Consider the following 20,499-nt stretch of genomic DNA (forward strand, 5'->3'; position numbering starts at 1 on the left):
CTGTGCTGACAGCTCAGAGCCCGGAGCCTGCTTCCGATTCTGTGTCTCCCTTTCTCTCTGCCCCTCCTCCTCTTGCGCTCTCTCTCAAGAATAAACATTAAAAAATTTTTTTTAAATAAAATTTAGAAAACATTTTTTAAAGTGTCTTAAATCCTTGGTAATCCCAGTAGTCAGTGGCCACTTCTGTTTTGTCATTTGTAGCCTCTGTATGGTTTGGGTTCTACTCATCCAATTTTGTTCTTTCGACATTATACAGATGTATCTCTCCGTGCTGTTCAAAACTCAATAAACTTAAAATATAGATATATATATTATTGTCAAATTGGCTTCCATACAACACTCCGTCCTCATCCCGACAGGTCCCCTCCTCAATGCCCACCCGCCACTTTCCCCCACCTCCACCCCCCCATCCTCCCTCCCTTTGTTCTCTGTATTTAAGAGTCTTATGGTTTGCCTCCCTCCCTCTCTGTTTGTAACTATTTTTTCCCCTTCCCCTCCCCCGTGGTCTTCTGTTAAGTTTCTCAAGATCCACATATGAGTGAAAACATATGATAATCTGTCTTTCTCTGACTTATTTCGCTTAGCATAATACCCTCCAGTTCCATCCACGTAGTTGCATGCTTCAATAAACCTTTTTACTACCTTCATGATATTCCATCACCACTGATTTAGCCATTGCCATATGTTTAGACATATTTTCAACATTATAAATAACACTATCATAAGCATCTGTTAATTAATATCTTAATTTTTTTTCATGTTTATTTACTTATTTTGAGAGAGAGAGACAGCACGTGTGCAAGCTGGGGAGGGGCAGAGAGAGAAGCGGAGAAGAGACTCAAGTCAGAAGCTTTAACCCTTTAACCGACTGAACCACCCAGGCGCCCCTAATATACTTTAATATAGACCCAGAAGGAGAATTACTGAGCCATCTTTAAGATGTGACCATCTTTAAGGCACATGATTTACGTTGTCATGCTTTCTCAGAAAGGTAACCTGACTACATTACCACAGGCTATATGAAAGACACTCATTTTAAGGCACCCATTTTAAGGTTGCCCAACGTTAAATAAAGCATTTTATTGTTGTAATGTCTGCCAATGTTCTTTGATTTCCTCTACCCCTGTTATATACTCAGGGTCCTCTTTAGTCGTTTGCATGAAATGTTATATAGTAAGCTTAGTTATTAATTCCCCCCTCTGCCTTTCATTAGGTTTAATTATTGCCAAATAATTGCCAAAAAATCTGTTGCTTTTTAAAAAAAAATTTTAATGTTTATTTGTTTTTAAAAGAGAGAGAGACAGACAGACAGAGCGTGAGCAGGAGAGGAGCAGAGAAGGAGACACAGAATCCCGAGCGGTTTCCAGGCTCTGAGCGGTCAGTACGAAGCCGGACATGGGGCTTGAACTCACCAACCACAGATCATGACCTGAGCCGAAGCGGGGCTGCTGAACCGACCCAGCCACCCTGGAGCCCTGAAAATCTGTTGCTTTTAAGGAAAGAAAATATGGAAATATATATATATATATACTTTTTTAAAACAAATTTTTTTAACGTTTATTTATTTTTGAGACAGAGAGGGACAGAGCATGAATGGGGGAGGGACGGTCAGGGAGAGGGAGACACAGAATCCGAAACAGGCTCCAGGCTCCGAGCTGCCAGCACAGAGCCCGACGCGGGGCTCGAACTCACGGACCGCGAGATCATGCCCTGAGCCGAGGTCGGCCGCTCAACCGACTGAGCCACCCAGGCGCCCCTATATATACTTTTTTTAATGCGGAAATATTTTTATCTCTGAAGTTCATTGCTTTCCCACCCCCCACCCCCCATTAGTTTAAATCACAGGCAGCAAGCTCCAGTTCTCAAACGCAGTCAGTGGGGCACCGAGGAGCAGACGCTATTTAAGCAAGGGGCCCCCAGGCCGGGCCCGCGGCCTTCAGTGCTCTGTCGCCCGGGCAACCGATGAACCAGCATTCCTCCCACCTGACCCCGCGCCGGTGACGGTGGCGGCCGCGCTCCCGCGTCCCGCTCCGGCCCTGCAGCCTGGGGACGTGTCCTCACCGTCCGGCAGCGGCCAGGCTCATCCAGGCGCTTTCTAAGCGCGGCCCCCGGGGTAACCGGAGGCAAGTCCCACGCACCCCCACGCGGGGCCACCTTCCTCTGCAAGGCCCGCGACGGCGGGGAGCGCGCTGTCTTCCCGCTCTCCCCTCCGCGGCCTTCCACCCGCCTGGAAGTGTCGCCGCGTCTCCACCCCACCCGGTTCTCGCAGCGCCGTCGGGGCGTCCCGGGCGCTCCAGCACCGCAGGCAGGGCGGGTCCACGCGGGTCCCGAGACTTCCGTAGCCGCCCCCCAAAATCGCCCTGCCGCTTAAAAGTGGCGGACGTGAGGTTCTGCGGAAATCTGGGGACCCAGACGTTCCCGCAGCAACCAGAACCCCAGGGGCCGCGGGAAGAAGCCAGGGGCCCCTCCCCTCCCGCAGCGGGCGGGGGACACCCCCGGGCGAGGGTCCCGCCACCCCTGACCCATAAGGGTGACTTCCTTGCAGAAATACACGCCCCCCCCCCCCCGCACGTGTCCTCTTCCCCGCGCTTCCCGAGACACTTGCCGTCGCCCATTCCCCTGGGTGCCTCGCCCCCGCCCTGGCAACCCTCCCTGGGTTTCCTTTGTCCCCGCCACACCCCTGCCCCCAGCTTCCAGAGTCCTCTCCAAGGATATCCCACCCCCCCCCCCCAACCCCCGCGCCGCACCTCTTCGGGACCTTTTCTGGTCCCTTCCCCCTCTCCGCCTTCCCTGTCCCCTCCCCGAGCCTCTCCCGCGCCCTCCCCGCCCCCTCCTCGGTTTCCCCTGTCCCCTCCCGCCCCGCCCCCGTTTTTAAACCTGGCGCCGAGCGCCCTGGTAGGTGAGCGCCCTCGCCCGAGCGGTTAGAGGCGCGGCCGAGTCGCTGGCGCCGCCGGAGGGGCGCTGGCTGTGCGGGCACCATGAGACCCGAGGCGGCGGCCGGAGCCCGGGAGGCGCGGGGGCGCGTCTGTCACTGCCCCGCCGACGGTCCCCGGAGGCCACCGCCGCCGCGCGGGCCGGAGAGGTGAGGGTGTCCCCGCGGTGCGACGGTGAGGGGGGCGCAGAGCGGGATGCCCCGTGCGCCGCTGAGTCCCCCAGAATCCGGGCGGAGCTCCGGAGCCCGACGGCGACGCAGGGCAAGTCCCTTAACCTTAGTCAGGGACGCAGAGTCCTCCGGGTTTCGGGGTACAGCGCCGGAGCGCGGAGGCCCAGGAACGCCCCGCGAGGAAATGAGCCAACGCTTCCATTCATAGATCTGAAATCACTGGGCTGGGAACGTTGAAGTCTCGGGGCCTCTCGGCGTGCCTAACAGGGGTCCCCTTACGTTGACTGTCACAGGCTTGGTGACAGTGTTTGGTTGGCCCTGTGCTTGGGGCTCAGCCCTTTCAAGGTAGTACAGTTAAAATAGAATTAGCCAAGGAGGCGTGGAAGGGGCTGCGTGGCTAGGCAGCCTGACAGGAGAAAACCATTTGCCCCTTTTGCATCCTAGATTCCTTGTGGAATGGTCTCTGCGAAGTCAAGATCCTTCGACAGCGCAGGGGGGGGGGGGGGGGGGGGGTGCGGTAGAAATTAATGAGCCACAAAGTAGCCAGCTACAGTGGGGAATCAAGGGAAGAATCCAGTCAGGCTGGGAGAGAAATCCCTCAGCTAATGTGTCCTCTGATCATTGCATCAGATTTGGGACTTCTCAAAACCCAATGAAGGCAGAGAACTGATAATGTGGCAAGGAGGAAAAAAAAAAAAGAGAGAGAGAGAGAGACCCCACCCCCACCCCCAATGGTACTGGTTTATCCACAGACTGAGAACTTGAGAGAACTTTCTGGGGTATCCAGTGACCCTTTCTCAGGCAAACATTAGAATTGATAAGAATGATAACTCTTACGATATTTTTTAAGTTTATTTGTTTTGAGAGGGAAAGAGAGAGAATCCCAAGCAGGCTCTGCATGGTCATGGCAGAGCCCCACATGGGTCTCAATCTCACAACCATGAGATCGTGACCTGAGCTGAGATCGAGTTGGATGCTTAACTGACTGAGCCCCCCAGGTGCCCCTTATGACATAATTTTGAAAGAGCAGAAAATGCTGGGGTTCATCTCTGGTCCCTGCCTTTCCAGCCCCACGCCATGGAGACCTTGGATCCTGACACCCCAAGAAACTGAGCTGCCCGCAGCTGGAAACCCGGTAAGGTTAAGGGGGGCATTGTGGTATCCAACAGTTCAGCCAGAAAGTGGCACCAACTCAAAAATGACCATGAAGGCCTGTCCCTCTCTCCGTGGTCTAATACAGAAGTGCCTATGGGTTTGGGATTGGGAGCCTGGGTGAGGCTGCTGTTAATCAGACCTGAGTCACATGCACAGATTGGGCTCCTGCTTGCTTCTCTCTCTCTGTCTTCTTTTGAATCTTGATTCATTTTTTGAGAGCAAGATGGAGACAGAGCATGAGTGGGGGAGGGGGAGAGAGAGAGGGAGACACAGAATCAGAAGCAGGCTCCAGGCTCCCATCACAGAGCCGGATGTGGGACTCGAACCCACAAACCATGAGATTGTGACCTAAAGTCGGACACTTAGCCGACTGAGTCACCCCGGCGCCCCTGCTTGCTTCTTTCTTGAAAAGCAAAGCCTAGCTATGGCCTAGTTCTTTCAAGGGCATTCTGAGAGAAAGAAAGGGAGATTTCTTTTATGTTGTTTTTCCCCCTTGCAAGCCAGCGGGTAGAGAGAGGAGGGGTTGGCTGTCTCTGGCTGCCTCCCCTCTCCTTAGAGAAAAGCTGAGGGTGCCATTACTGCTGGGCTGGTACCACAGTGCAAATAAGGGCAGAGACCAGTCTGGGGTGCCCAGAAGTTGCTGTTAAAAGCCCACCATCTGGCCCTTTCTGAAGGACTTTTGCCCAGTCTGCAAGCACTCCTGGGGTAATTCATGTTGTCTGAGCAAATACACTCAGGCTGAGGGCTTTGTGGGTAAAGATTAATCTCCACCACTATTCTTTTGTTTCCTGCACTGGTAACTAAATGGCTTTATACTTACTGAAGTAATGGCTTGCTTTCATAGAATTTACCTTTCCTTTTTAAAATCTTAAAATGTAAGTTGATGACTTTTATAATGCTGAAGAGCTAATCAGGCTGGGAAGGACCGTGTATTTAATTTACGTAACATGTGGTATATGTTATGTGTGCAGTTATTTGTAATATGATAAGAAATTCAGGTGCGGGAAAGCTGACCTTGGACTGTATTTTGATATCCAGACTACTTTATTAAATTAGCCTGGATAATGGAAGTTTTTAATTCAGTTGCTATTATTTAAAGAATGAAAAAAATACAATCTATATCAAATTAATGATTTTGTAGCCGAAATTAGTCTTAAACACATGCAATATCTAAATAATGGAAAATAATTTCGTATTTTGCATCCAAGCTTAAGTTTGTTCTTAAATATAAGATTTAAGAGGTGCTTGGGAGAGGGAGAAAATATAGTTTACAATTGTGCGATTTTTTTTTTTTTGTTAAATGAAATGCATGTGGAGCGGTTGTTGCAAGAATAAAAATACTGTAGCACATTTATTAACGCAAGGCAGGTGGATTTTTTCCTATGATGACGAGAAGGCTATTTGTGAGAAAATTGTTAAGGTGTAGCAACTTTCTAGTTGATCGCTAGCATGGCACACTGGATAAAACAGTTGTGTCTATGGATTTGGCGGGGAGGTGCTCTGTGGGGGCTGCAGCGCACGCCGCCCTGCACGCCTGGACAGCTCTTTGTAGAGCCCACTTGGCGGGGCGAAGTCAGCGGGAGCCAGGGCCAGGTGAGCGCCGCCCGGCACCGGGAGGGACCGCTTCTTGCTCAACAGCGCCCTCTCCCGACGACGCGGGAGAACTCCTTGGCTCCCGGGCCCTGTTGTGTATTTCTGGAGAAATTGTAGGGCTGGATTGGAGGCCCTGTGCCCTGAGCCGTGGACTCACCCTCACCCATTTGGTATCCCTCCCTCTCCTTGGGGGCCGTCTGCCTCTCCTGCCTGGGGAAAATGAACGACAGCCTAATCCTTCGTTGACCTCTGTTGCATTTCTCTCCTTGCCACTTGTCGACCTTGCAAGGGAGGTGATTCCCTAAAAGGAGATGGGCCCATCCTCCCATCTCACAGGTTTCCCCGCACTTGCACTTTGTTGGAGTCAGAGGCTGCATGGGGAGGAGAGGGGGAGACCCTCATGAAAGTCTCTGCTTGTATCTCTTCTCTTACTCTTAAGGACACACACATTGACATACTTACTCTGTACGCATTTCTGTTCCCCTTGCATCATCAAAATATGAATGTTTAGACACTTCTGTCATCAGAAAAGGATCTTTAATTAGAGTGTATTTGTGACATAAAGTTTTTATTTTTATTTATTTAGTTTTTGTTCTTTTTTTTTTTTTTTAGAGAGAGAGCATGAGTCGGGGGCAGAGGGAGGTGGGGGAGAGAGAGAGAGAGAGAGAGAGAGAGAGAGAGAGAGAGAATCTTAAGCAGGCTCCACGCTCAGTGCAGAGCCTGACAAGGGGCTTGATCCCCTGATCCTGGGGTCATGACCTAAGCCGACATCAAGAGTCGGGTGCTCAACGGACTGAGCTACCCAGACCCCCTGGCATAAAGTTTTTAAAGCTGTGTATGTTTGTGGGTAAAGTTTTACAGTTTTTAAAGGTGTATTGAATGTTTCAGAGTCTGGTTAGAATTACTCAGTTTATTCTGTTTGAAAAATTTTTTCCACATTTATTTTTGAGAGAGAGAGAAAGAACTTGAGTGGGGGAGGGGCAGAGAGAGAGAGCTCCAGAGACGCAGAATCTGAAGCAGACGCAGGGCTGGAACCCACAAGCCGAGAGATCATGGCCCGAGCCAAAGTCGGATGCTTAACCAACTGAGCCACCCAGGTGCCCCTAGAATTACTTGCTTTAAAGGAAGCTGTTTCTCTGTACTAACACTGCCTTTTGGTGCCACCAAAGTGTGTGCACTGTTGTATTAGACGCAGCCATCACCGGATAGAAAATCACCTCTGACAGCCCAGGATTGCTTCCTGTGGTGGAGTGAGCATTTAGAGATATTCTGTAAAGACAAATAAAGCTTGACACAGACACGATTCTCTGGAGTCCTCAAAAAGTGAACTTCATGTTGGAGAAGGTCATGCTCAAAGAGCCTCATTTTCTTTCCCTAACTTAGCTCAGCATATTGGAAAGAAATATGGTTGGTAAAACATAATGACGTTTGGGGTGCCTCGGTGGCTCAGTCGGTTGAGCGTCCAACTTCAACTTAGGTCATGATCTCACAGTCTGTGAGTTCGAGCCCCATGTCGGGCTCAGTCCACTTTGGATCTTCTCTCTCCCTCTCTCTCTGCCCCTCCCTCACTCATGCGCACTCTCTCGCTCTCTCTCTCAAAAATAAATAAACATTAAAAAATATAAATATACATATATGTGTGTGTATATATACACACACATTTATATGTATGTATGCACATATAATGTATATGTATGTACATATATATGTATGTATAAAATGACGTTTGCTCACAAAGACCACACATATCACTGCAGGATGGAAGGATGTGATGATCGTTGGTGACAGTCCTCAGACTCCTTCCTTATCACACTCCAGAAGATTTTGTCTCCCTCTCGATCTGGCTCCATGCAACCCAAGGGCTGGGGTTTCTGATCCATGGCCCCAGCCCATTTCAGCTCACTTTCGAGCTGTCCCCGGATGGTCTGTCCCAAGACACCCCACTTCGTGCTTTCCATATAACTAAAACTTTCAGAGCTCTAACATCAAATGGCAATTTCTGCCTTCTCAGCCCCTTAGATAATCTGGCCACAGTTCAGGCCAAATTCTTTGAGATTCAGGACCTCACAGAATGGGCAGAAAGGGGTCAGCCCCGGACCGGAAGAGTGATTGTCCTTTCTCTCACTAGCACCTACTCTGGTCACAGCGTGGACAAGCCTGGCACTCTCTCTCTCTCTCTCTGTTTGTGTCTTATCTCCATCAATGTTGTCCTTAGTTGCTCAGCCTAGCTTTTCTTTCCTCCACTCCTGATATTCAGGTGGTCACAGGGTTTTTTGAATACTACTGAAGTGCCCTTAAATCTGCCTTTCCTTTCCCTTCCTGTCACTGTCCAAATATTTATTACCTCTTGCTGTGTGCCTCTGGGCCCTTACCTCCCCAACCTAGGCTATGCACTACTCCCAGGGGCCACCGTTATCCTTAAAATACAGGTCTGACTATTGAACTCCTGACTTCAAAATCAGCAGTGGTCTTTACTGCTGCCTCCAGAATGAAACTGAGACTCAAAAATAGGTATTCAAGGGGCACCTGGGTGGCTCAGTCGATTAAGCGTCTGACTTTGGTTCAGGTCATGATCTCATGGTTCATGAGTTTGAGCCCCGCGTCGGGCTCTGTGCTGACAGCTCAGAGCCCGGAGCCTGCTTCAGATTCTGTTTCCCCGTCTCTGCCCCACCCCTGCTTGTCTCTGTCTCTCTCTGTCAAAAATGCATAAATGTATAAATGTTAACAACAACAAAAAAAATAGGTATTCAAGGTGTCCTGTAATGAGGATTCAGCTTCCTGTTGGAGCCCATTTACTACCACAGCTTCTCGTTCATTCCACACTGGGCTCCTCACTCTTCCCCAACTGTGCCCCTCAGAACTTGATGCTCTTCTCTGCCAGGAATGGTCTCAGAATCACACATTCAAATGCGACTGAGGTCTCTGCCAGGCCTTCCATGAACCTTTCCCTCCTCCCTACTTAGAATTGCTGGCATCTTGCTATATGATGCTTTGTAGTGCGGCTATTTGACAGTGTGAGTGTGTCTTTTCCAATTATATTAAAAAGCCTGAACTGGGGGCGTGTGGGTGGCTCAGGTTTCAAATCAACAGGAAAAGACCATCCAGAGAGAACGTAGGCAAACAGGTGATTCAAAGACAAGAAGAGGCACCTGGGTGGCTCAGTTGGTTAAGCATCTGACTCTTGAATTCGGCTCAGGTCATGATCCCAGGGTTGTGGGATTGAGCCCCGCATCAGGCAACACACTGGGCATGGAGCCTGCTTGAGATTCTCTCTCTCTCTCTCTCTCTCTCTCTCTCTCTCTCTCTCAAAGAAAAAAAAAAAAAAACCCTGAACTGAAGGACTGTGTCAGACGGACTCCTCTTTCCATCTTTGAATCCCTCACAGTCCCCAAGACATCACTGTCAACAGGAAGAGGAAGAGAGACTTATCAAATACTGTTAAGGTGTTGGGGCACCTGGGTGGTTAAACGTTAAGCGTCCAACTTTGGCTCAGGTCATGATCTCACGGTTCACAAGATTGAGCCCTGTGTTGGGCTCTGTGCTGACATCTCGGAGCCTGGAGCCTGCTTTGGATTCTGTGTCTCCCTCTCTCTCTGCCGCTCCCCTGTTCACACTCTCTCTCTCAAAAATAAATAAAACATTTAAAAAATTTTTTAAAAAAAGATTGAGAACTCGATCCATGTTCCCCTTAAGAATAAGGAGGATGAGGGGCACCTGGGGGGCTCAGTCGATTAAGCATCTGATTTCAGCTCAGGTCATGATCTCACAGTTCGTGGGTTCAAGCCCCGCATTGGGCTCTGGGCTGACAGCTGGGAGCCCGGAGCCTGCTTCGGATTCTGTGTCTCCCTCTCTCTCTGCCCGTCCCCCACTCACACTGTCTCTCTCTCTCTCTCTCTCTCTCTCTCTCTCTCTCAAAAATAAACATTAAAAATTTTAAAAACCCACAAATACTGTTAAGGTGTTTACATTGGCTCTAAAATTGGTATTGATACTAAGAAGGGCAGACCACTTAGATTATATTTTTTTAGAATTTCAGGATGCTACTTCAGACAGACTATATCTGTGTTTGATGTGTCTGTCTTTGCAGCTTGAACCTGGTGATGACCGGCAAACTCCGGGATCAAAGGGTGCCTTTGGGTTTCAGCATCCTGTAAGGTAACATGACTTCACAGCAAGAAATATGTTCTTTCTTTTTAATAGAAGCATAAGTATACTTTAGTGTCCTCACCTGTGTACATTCTCAACAAAGTGGAAAATAATTCAGTATAGTCTTCTGTATTTAGTTCTTACCCAAAGGAACTTCAAGGATATTTTGTTGGATTTCTGGAATTCATTCATTCATTCAGTGTTCCAGTTGCAAATTGGATTGACCTCTTTCCTTTATGTCTTTTGTTTATACCTCTCATTACATATTATGTCTTGTGTTAAATTTTTTTAATGTTTATATTTATTTTGGGGAAGGGGAGGGGCAGAGAGAGAGGGGGCCAGAGGATCCCAAGTGGGCTTTGTGCTGACCTCAGAGATGATTCGGGCTCGAATCAACCAACCGTGAGATCATGATCTGAGCTGAAGTCAGATGCTTAACCGACTGAGCCACCCAGGTGCTCCTGTCTTGTGTTAAATTTAATTGGATATGAATTGTATATGTGTATCTGCTTATTTACTTAAGTACTTAAGTACATTTCTATTTCTTTCCCAGAATATAAGTTAGCATATTGTCTAGAGCAAAGTAGACCTTGAAAATATGTGTGTGACCGAACAAGGGATTGGTTGGAGGGTTCTCCCACCGTTGGCTTCTCCGGCCTCTCTGTGCTCCCATGGTCCTTCCTGGTGGGGATCAGGACCCTCACTACTGTATCCCTCTTACATTTCATCCATTTTAGGCGGGTGGCTCATGCTCAGGATTTTTTTATCTGTTTCTCTGTCTCTTTCTCTCCCCATCTCTCATTTCCTGCAGCAGAATGAATCTAGTCTGTGCTACTCCTCATGAAAGTATTTTTACCCTGGTTATCCTGGAAAACTGAAAGCTCTAGTAAAACCCAGAGATACTAACTGCTAGAGATGCACTTGAAAGACCTTCAGACTGGTCGAAGAGTGATTTCTGGAAAAGGGAAGCTTTCCTAGTGTCCCTTACACCTGTGGTCTTTATTCCCCACGGGACTGGGGAAGCTTTAAAAATACAGACGCTGGGGGGCTCCCCTGGGAGTGTTGACTCATTTGTTCTGGGAGAGGCCTAGGTGTCTGTATTCTTACGGTCTCCCAGGTGATCCCAATGTGCATGGGGGATGAACCTGCCACCCCCTCTCTTGCCCTGTGAGCGTCCACCTGCACAACCCACCCGTGGACCTGCCGGCCGCGGACGCTCTGGGGCTGCTCCCCAATTTTTGTTTCATTGAATATGCAGTGACTGGTGAGGCATGCGTTACAAACTGCACAATTTTATCTTTTTATTACAGAAAATTTCAAACACAGACAAAAGTGGAGAGAACGGTACAGGGACCCACATGCCTGTCACCAGCCTCAATAATTATCAGCCGTCTTCAGACCTGATGGTGTTTATCACCTTTTCCAACCTATTTTTTTAATTGTTGTCAGAATATTTTAAAGCAATTCCAGATATCCTACTAATTCACATTCCCCTGCAATTACTTCAGCATTACAGCTAACTTTTAATATGGCCAAACCCTGGGGGCACCTGGGTGGTTCAGTCAGTTAAGCGCTGATTTCGGCTCAGGTCATGATCTGACAGTTCGTGAGTTCGAGCCCCATGTCAGGCTCTGTGCTCACAGCTCAGAGCCTGGAGCCTGCTTCAGATTCTTTGTCTCCCTCTCTCTCTGCCCCTCCCCTGCTTACTCTCTCTCTCTCAAAAATAAACAAACATTAAAAAAATTTGTAAAAGAAAATATGGCCAAACCCTAAACTATGTTTGTAGTTTATATTTTATTTATACATTTTATATAATATAGAATTTATGTTATTTATATTTTATACAATATAGAAATATGTTACATTTTTATATTTTATATTTAAATTTATATTTTTATATAACATTACTTGTATTTATATAATATAGAAATATATATATTTAAAGTATATATATACATATATGTATATATGTATAAAGTATATATATACATATATGTATATATGTATAAAGTATATATATACATATATGTATACATATATACATGTATATATATATATTTTTTTCTTCTGTTTGTTGCAGAGTTCCTCAACCCCAGCACTATTGAACTTTGAGCTGGATGATTGTTTGTTGTAAGGGGCTGTTGTGGGCATGATGCAATGTTCAGTGGAATCACTGGCCTCTGCCCACCACATGCTAATAGCTTCTCCTCAGTTGTGGCAACCAGAAAGGTCTCCAGACGTTGCCACATGTCCCCTGGAGGCTGAGAATCCCTGGCTTATCAGAAATCTTGGGACGTTCAGAACTGTCACACATTATTTATAGCAGGGTGTTTCCGCTCTTTTCTCCTCCATCCAAAAAGAGGGAAATGGAAATCAGCTCTACAGGGGCGCCTGGCTGGCTCAGCCGGTAGAGTGTGTGACTCTTGATCTCGGGGTTGTAGGTTCGAGTCCCATGCTGGGTGTAGAAATTACTTAAAAATATAAAAAAATAAATCAGCTTTGCAACTAAATAGTGATCAGTTGATAATCCCTCTCAGTTCCTCAGGAGACCTCAGGGGAAAACGCCAATAAATTAAGGATTATGGGGAGAGTGAGGGGTATTTTAAATACTTCCCATGTGTAACTGGAATCCTGAATTCTATAAAACCTGGATTTAGAGGTTCCAAATTTATATATTTAGGTTATTTCCCTTCCTTCCTTCTTTTCTTTCTTCCTATTCTTTAGACTAGACAAATAACCAGGGTTACCATCTTCTGTACTGGCAAAGTGAGGAACCCACCCCTATCACTTTTCTAGAGCAACGTCCAGAAAGATTAGCTGCTTCTCTAGACTGGGGCCTCAGGGTCAAGTTTCCTCCAGGGCCCAAAGGGCTACAATGTTCCCCATGCTCAGGGGTGTTAGGGAGAGTGGGACCTAACCTAAACAGGACATATATTCTCCAGGATAAATCAAGTTCTCCATTCGATCAGAGTGAGACTCTTCATCTTGAAACTTGGTGTTTTATTTTTTTTTTTTAATTTAAAAAAAAAATTTTTTTTTCAACGTTTATTTATTTTTGGGACAGAGAGAGACAGAGCATGAACAGGGGAGGGGCAGAGAGAGAGGGAGACACAGAATCGGAAACAGGCTCCAGGCTCTGAGCCATCAGCCCAGAGCCTGACGTGGGGCTCGAACTCACAGACCGCAAGATCGTGACCTGGCTGAAGTCGGACACTTAACCGACTGCACCACCCAGGCGCCCCGAAACTTGGTGTTTTAATTCCCTCTTACCTTCACGGAAGCAGACCCTTTTTCCTGTGTTGGTCTAAATTGATTTGCTCACTCACGTTTTAGCTCATTTCTGAACCGGTGTAGGGTTCCTCACCAGCTCTCTCCACCTGCCCACAGTCTTGTGTTCTGGTGACTTAGAAAACACACCTCGGGGTGCCTAGGTGGCTCAGTTGGTTAAGCGTCCGACTTCGGCCTCAGCTCATGGTTTCATGGCTCCTAAGTTCAAGCCTCGCGTCAGGCTCTCTGCTGACAGCTCAGGGCCTGGAGCCTGCATTGGATTCTGTGTCTCTGCCTCTCTCTGCCCCTCCCCAGGTCACAATCTGTCTCTCTCTCTCTCTCAAAAATAAATAAACATGAAAGAAAGAAAGAAAGAAAGAAAGAAAGAAAGAAAGAAAAGAAAAATTAAAAAAGGAAAGAAAAGAAAGAAAAGAAAACACTCCAGGCACAGTGAAGGCAAGATCAGAGAGGGAGATTGGGAGTTAGCTGCTTTTAGGGAAGAGGACCCTCTCGATGGAGTTCAGCATTGTTTCGGGGTGATTAATGGTGTATTTTTTTCTTAAATATTAGACTTTATTTACCCATTTCAAAGCGCCAAGAGTATCTGCAGAGTTCTGGGGAAAAAGTGCTGGCCAGCTTCCCGGTGCAAGCCACAATCCACTTCTACAACGATGAATCCGATTCAGACGATGAAGAACAAGAAGAAGAAACCCAGCCTTCCGAACTTCGGTGCCAGGAGACAGAAGGTCAGGCAGAGAATGGCCCAGGAGGGAAGGGCAAGGGCCAGCTCACAAACCTGGGACAGAGGTCTGTAGGACACGGTGGCCTCAGTGGTAAGGGTCTACTCCCTCATGGTGACTCTCAGGGGAGCACAGAGTGTTCCTCACCCAAATAAATGGGGTCCCTCTCCCACGCCAGACCTGGCTCACACGCACTCCTGGGGACAGCCGTGCCAGGACACCTTGCATTTCCCTTGGTGTTTGGGGGTCGGGGACTACCTCTGGCCAGGACGCCACTCACAGCCAGAACTTAGCTTTTAACTTTTCCTTCTCCTGGTGATTCTCTTCAGGGCACTCATGCACACTGTTGAGAAAGGATTCCAGGACCAGGAGAAGGTTTGTGTTGACATGGGTTGTTATTAGTTGGGACCAACTTTCAAAGCACCATTTACCATTGTCACTGTGCCATCAAGTGACAGATTATTCCAGTATAGGTTATGACCCCACCTGTGCCTCTCACGTAACCTCGGACTCTTTATTTAGCGATTTCTACTTTTGTAAAAATGGTGGAGCTATTGTCCCAGGGTTGACGTATTTGCTTACTGGCAAAATATTTATGAAAAATAAATAAAACTGAATAATTTCCATAAGAGTAACAGAAATTTTAAATGTGGATTTTTAGGGGACAATTCTGGATAAAAATTTATGATTCTTGTCTAAGGGCTGAGTGTATGAATAAATGGAGAGAAGAGCTTTAATTCTTAGTTGGGGACTGGTTTGGGCTTATTACTTGAATAGAATAACACTGTTTTCAATCAAATTATCTAATATAAAATTATTTCCATTTTTTTAATATTTTGATGATTAAATGAGTGCACTCCACAAGTTTATCACTTAACTATCTTACATGTGGTTGTTTTCCTATATATAGTACATTATATAAATTTATACTTGAAATAAATATTTTGAAAGAAAAATGTTTGATAATCACCTTTTTTGTGTAAAATAATTTTATTTATTTATATTGTTTATTTTTATTTTTATTTTTTTTTAATTTTTTTTAACGTTTATTTATTTTTGAGACAGAGAGAGACAGAGCATGAACGGGGGAGGGGCAGAGAGAGAGGGAGACACAGAATTGGAAGCTGGCTCCAGGCTCTGAGCCATCAGCCCAGAGCCCGACATGGGGCTCAAACTCACGGACCGCGAGATCGTGACCTGAGCTGAAGTTGGACGCTTAACCGACTGAGCCACCCAGGCGCCCCTGTTTTTTTTTTTTTAAGTAATCTCTACACCCATGTGGGACTCAGACTCAGAACCCTGAGATCAAGAGTTGCACGCTTCGCCCACTGAGCCATCCGGGCACTCCATGTTTAAGACAATTTTAGATTTTAATTAGTGCCTGCTTTAAAGTTTTTAAAAGTTTGTCAGAATGTTTTCATATTTAACTCTTTAAATGATATTAATTGTGTTTAAGAATATAAAAGTGTAAAAAGAATGTAGACAGGATTGTAACCTCGATGCTCAAAAAGTCCATTAATATTAAAAAAAAAAATGGAGCTAGGGGCACCTGGGTGGCTCAGTTGGTTAAATGTCCAACTTCAGCTCAGGTCGTGGTCTTGTGGTTCATGGGTTTGAGCCCCGTGTCGGGCTCTGTGCTGACAGCTTAGAGCCTGGAGCCTGCTTCAGATTCTGTGTCTCCCTCTCTCTCTGCCCTTCCCCTTGTGCTTGGTCTCTCTATCAAAAAAGAAAAAAAAATGGAGTAATATATGCAAATATTTTAACAATCCAAACAGTATAGAAAAGTATACATTTGCATAGTAAGTCACCCTCTCCTGTTTTGCTCTTTGTGCAAAATACCCAACATCAATTGTTTTTTATTTGTCTACCTCTTTAAAAATTGCTGTTTGGGGGCGCCTGGGTGGCGCAGTCGGTTAAGCGTCCGACTTCAGCCAGGTCACGATCTCGCGGTCCGTGAGTTCGAGCCCCGCGTCAGGCTCTGGGCTGATGGCTCGGAGCCTGGAGCCTGCTTCCGATTCTGTGTCTCCTTCTCTCTCTGCCCCTCCCCCCTTCATGCTCTGTGTCTCAAAAATAAATAAACTTTAAAAAAAAAAAAAAAAAAAAAAATTGCTGTTTGTAGGGCACCTGGGTGGCTTAGTCGGTTGAACATCCGACTCTTGATTTTGGCTCAGGTCATGATCCCAGGGTCATGGGATCAAGCCCCGCTTAGGGCTCCATGCTGTGTGTGGAGCCTGCTTGAGATTCTCTCTCTCTCCCTCTGCCCCTGTCCTGCGCCCATGGTCCCATGCTTTCTCTCTTTCTAAAATAAAACAAAAATAAAAATTACTTTCTTGCCTTCTTTCTTTCTTAATAACTGGAAATTTGTACCTCTTAATCCCCTTTATCTATTTCACCCATCTCCCATCCACTTTGCCTCTGGCAATCACCACCATTTAAGAGTATTTAAAAGTCTGTTTTGTCTGGCCATTTGCTTTGTTTTTGAGATTCCACATATAAGTGAAATCATATGGTATTTGTCCATCCATAGTGTTGCAAATGGTAAGATCTCATTCTTTTTTATGGCTGAGTAATATCCCATTATCTATCTCTGTCTCTATCTCTATCTCTATCTCTATCTCTATCTCTATCTCACATCTTTATCCATTTATCTCTTCACAGACACTTGGGCTGCTTCCATGTCTTGGCTGTTGTAAATAATGCTGCAGTAAACACAGAGGTGCATCTGTCTTTTCAAATTCGTGGTTTTGCTCTCTTTGGGTAAATACGGAGCTGTGGAATTACTGGATTCTATTTTTAAGTTTTGAGGATCCTCCATAACTGTTTTCCACAGTGGCTGCACCAATTTTCATTCCCGCCTGTAGTGCACAAGAGTTCCTTTTTTTTTTTTTTACATCCTCCCTGACACTTGTTATTTCTTGTCTTTTTTTAAAAGATTTTATTTTTAAGTAATCTCTACACCCATCATGGGACTCGAGCTTACAACCCTGAGATTGAGTCACATGCTCTACTGACTGAGCCAGCCAGTCGCCCCTATTTCTTTTTTAAAATTTAATGTCTTATTTTTTTTAAATTTTTGAGACACAGAGACAGAGCATGAACAGGGGAGGGGCAGAGAGAGAGGGAGACACAGAATCCGAAGCAGGTTCCAGGCTCTGAGCTGTCAGCACAGAGCCAGACGCGGGGCTCAAACCCACAGACCGTGAGATCATGACCTGAGCCGAAGTCAGACGCTCAACCAACTGAGCCACCCAGGCGCCCCTTGTCTTTTTGATACTAGCCGTTCTGATAGGTGTGAGGTGGTATCTCCTTGTGGTTTGATTTCATTTCCCTGATGGTGACTGACACTGAGCATCGTTTCGTGTGCCTGTTGGCCATCTGAATGTCTTCTTTGGAAAAATGTCTATTTAGATCCTCTGCTCATTTTTTAATCGGATTGTTTGATTTTTTTTTTTTTTGGCGTTTTTTTCCTCTTTTCAGATTTTTTCTTCAAAAATTTTTTTTGTTAATATGATTCTTTTACTTGTTTAAAGTACCTTTTTTCAAACTTTAAAACAATTCTACCTGGGCTTATTTCAGAAAGGATTTACGATGGCATCCTATTTTGCCAGGTTGTAACAGAAAAACATTAGAAGTCTTACCCTTACTGTCTCTTCATCTGATGCTTGAGATGAAGCTTCGGTCATCACATTTGGCTTTGTTTAGTTTTCTCAATAAATCAGTTTTACTGAGAAAAAAAGATCTGGCCCAGTTGCCCGTTTCCCATCAAGAAAACAAACTTGGTCTGCCACATATTCACTTATAAACTATACATTATATGGAACCATTTGAAATTGCTAATGTTTGGCTGTTTTGACCTCCATTTCCATTCGTTTACAAAAAAGAAAAAAAAGTCACCTTGATGGCGTTGTCTAAAACCTACATTTCTCCTTCATTTTCTGCAACAGCTTGCCTGATAATGATGTAGAAAACAGAGATCACATGTGGTACCATCTATAACACTTTTTCTCCGGAATCTTTAAAAATTTCGAATCAAGTCAGCCACTCCAACAATGGTTACAATTAGCCAGGTTTCCATTAAATGTGTTATTTTGAATAAGTAATTTGTGGTTCCGGCTGACTTCTATGAGACATCTTTTAGTGGCTCACAAAAAAATAGCTCCTAATGAATGTGATTATTGAAACAGAATCTTGCAAATACCAGGGGCTGAAGCACGCTGGAAACATTTGTACTTTCACCCAGCTGTATGACAAGCCTCCCACGCTGGGTAATTTGCTGTAATATTTGTTTCTTCGCGTCTCCAGTGCATTTTCTATGAGCCTTCCAGCGGATGTGCCGACAAAAAAATGCATTTCAATGTGTGGCCATATTGTTTCCTGTTTGCTATTTTAACCGCTGTTACTGTGGTAGGAAGAAAAAGTATCCTCTCCAGGGCTATATTTCTTTTTGAACTTCTGTATTAAACAAGAAATTGCAAAATAATCTAAACATTTATCGTTAAGGTCGGTGAAATTTGGTAGACTGCTAGGTTGAGGTTCACATGATTTTAAACATACCAGTAAAATCTGAGGTACTATCTGTGCCTTGCTTGAGGTTCAATGATCATGTGTTAATAACCCAATTTTTTTTTTCTTGAGAATTTCAATTATTTTTTGCTCGCTTCCTATCAGATCTTCTTACTTGTTATGTGGCTGAACATAAGCTTGTGAGAAAAGCAGGTTTCAGCTTTGTCATTTTCTTGTGGTTTGCCTGTGCTTCGATTACCTGTATTATTTTCAACCCAATTTCTTGGGCAGAAATTTTTTTTTTGATCTATAATTTACATACTATAAAATTCAATTTTTTTAAAAGTTTATTTATTTATTTTGAAAGAGAGAGATTGAGAGCATGAGCAGGGAAGGGGCAGAGAGAGGGGGAGAGAAAGAATCCCAAGCAGGCTCCACTCTGACAGTGAAGAAAGAGCCCCACACTGGGCTTGAACTCATGAACTGTGAGATCATGACCTGAGCCAAAATCAAGGGTCCAATGCTTAACTGACTGAGCCATCCAGGCACTCCTAAAATCACATTTTAAGAGAGTAACAATTCAGCAGTTTTTGGTGCATATTCACAGAGTTGCATAACCGCCCCCTACTATCAAGTTCCAGAATATTTTCATCATTCCAAAAAACCCCACCATATCCATTAGCCCCTAATGGTCACTCCCATTGCCAGCTTCACCCCAGCCTCTGTCAACAACTAATCTACTTTCTGTCCCCCTGGATTTCTTTTTGTAGGCATTTCGTGTAAATGGGGTCACCACATGTGGCCTTTTATGTCTGGCTCATTTCACTTAGCATAATGTTTCCAAGGTTCTTCCATGATGAAGCGTGTATCAAAGCTTCATTGCATTTTATGGCCTGAATAACGTTTTATTGTATGGCTACACCCCATCTTATATACCCATTCATAAGTTGATGGACACTTGGGTTTTCACTGTGGGGCTGTTATGAATAATACTCCTACAAACATTTGTGTACATGGGTTTGTGTGGACATAATATTTTCATCTCTCTTTGGAATATCCCCAGAGTGGAATTCTTGGGTCAAAGATAGCTTTTTTTTTTTTTTTTAATGTTGATTTATTTTTGAGAGAGAGAGACAGAGCATGAGTGGGGGAGGGGCAGAGAGAGAGGGAGACCCAGAATCCGAAGCAGGCTCCAGGCTCTGAGCTGTCAGTACAGAGCCTGACACGGGGCTCGAACCCACAAACTGTGAGATCATGACCTGAGCTGAAGTCAGACGCTTAACTGACTGAGCCACCCAGGCGCCCCCAAGTGATAGCTCTTTTTACCTGAGAAACTGCCAGAAGTTTCCAAAGCAATTGCACCATTGTCCATTCCCATCAGCAGCACATGAAGGTTCCAATTTGTCTGCATCCTTGGTTATGCTTGTGACTGTCTGTTTTTCTGATTACAGCCAGCCTAGTGGGTCTGAATGGATACCTCACTGTGGTTTTGATTTGCAGTTCCCTAATGACTAATGATGGGCACTTTTCATGTGCTTCCTGGCAATTTGTACATCTTCTTTGATGAAATGTCGATTCCAGTCTTTGTGCATTTTCTAACTGGGTTGTCTTTTTCTTGTTGAGTTGTGATAATTGGGCAGGATTATTTTTAAAACGCTTTGTCTTTCTGGTGTGTGTTAATTTAGTTACAATTGGTTAACACAACCTATAAATCTACATCATCACACATGTATACACGGCAATATACTGGGCCCAATAAGTACAGGTGACTCCATCACCTGCTGTTAGGCAAACCCTCTTCCTGTCTCACGAGACCTTGTATGATCCATGACCAGGTGCCAAGCAAAGGTACCAGTGTCGATCTGTGCGTTAAATTAACAAGGGTGAGGGGCGCCTGGGTGGCTCAGTCGGCTGGGTGTCCAACTTGAGCTCAGGTCATGAGCTCACGGTTCATGGATTTAAGCCCACGTCGGGCTCTGTGCGGACAGTTCG

The 20,499-nt window shown here is 45.5% G+C and overlaps 1 protein-coding gene across 1 annotated transcript; it reads left to right on the forward strand.

Moving 5' to 3' along the window:
• The first annotated feature begins 2,891 nt into the window (after positions 1–2,891).
• Positions 2,892–14,770, forward strand: RIPPLY3 (ripply transcriptional repressor 3). The gene is made up of 4 exons (XM_047873943.1): positions 2,892–3,082; positions 4,172–4,238; positions 9,939–10,006; positions 13,835–14,770. The coding sequence occupies exons 1-4, from the start codon at positions 2,979–2,981 to the stop codon at positions 14,157–14,159; spliced, it is 564 nt and encodes a 187-aa protein (XP_047729899.1). The 5' UTR covers positions 2,892–2,978; the 3' UTR covers positions 14,160–14,770.
• The last annotated feature ends 5,729 nt before the right edge of the window (positions 14,771–20,499 follow it).

The sequence above is a fragment of the Prionailurus viverrinus genome, chromosome C2, assembly GCF_022837055.1.
Source record: "Prionailurus viverrinus isolate Anna chromosome C2, UM_Priviv_1.0, whole genome shotgun sequence".
Taxonomy (NCBI): Eukaryota; Metazoa; Chordata; class Mammalia; order Carnivora; family Felidae; genus Prionailurus; species Prionailurus viverrinus.

Excerpts from the sequence above, each read along its gene's own strand:
- RIPPLY3 (XM_047873943.1), top strand. The coding sequence starts at position 2,979 with ATGAGACCCGAGGCGGCGGCCGGAGCCCGGGAGGCGCGGGGGCGCGTC. Across the intron at positions 3,083-4,171 it reads CCGCCGCGCGGGCCGGAGAG|CCCCACGCCATGGAGACCTT; the intron begins GTGAGGGTGTCC and ends CTGCCTTTCCAG. Across the intron at positions 4,239-9,938 it reads TGCCCGCAGCTGGAAACCCG|CTTGAACCTGGTGATGACCG; the intron begins GTAAGGTTAAGG and ends CTGTCTTTGCAG.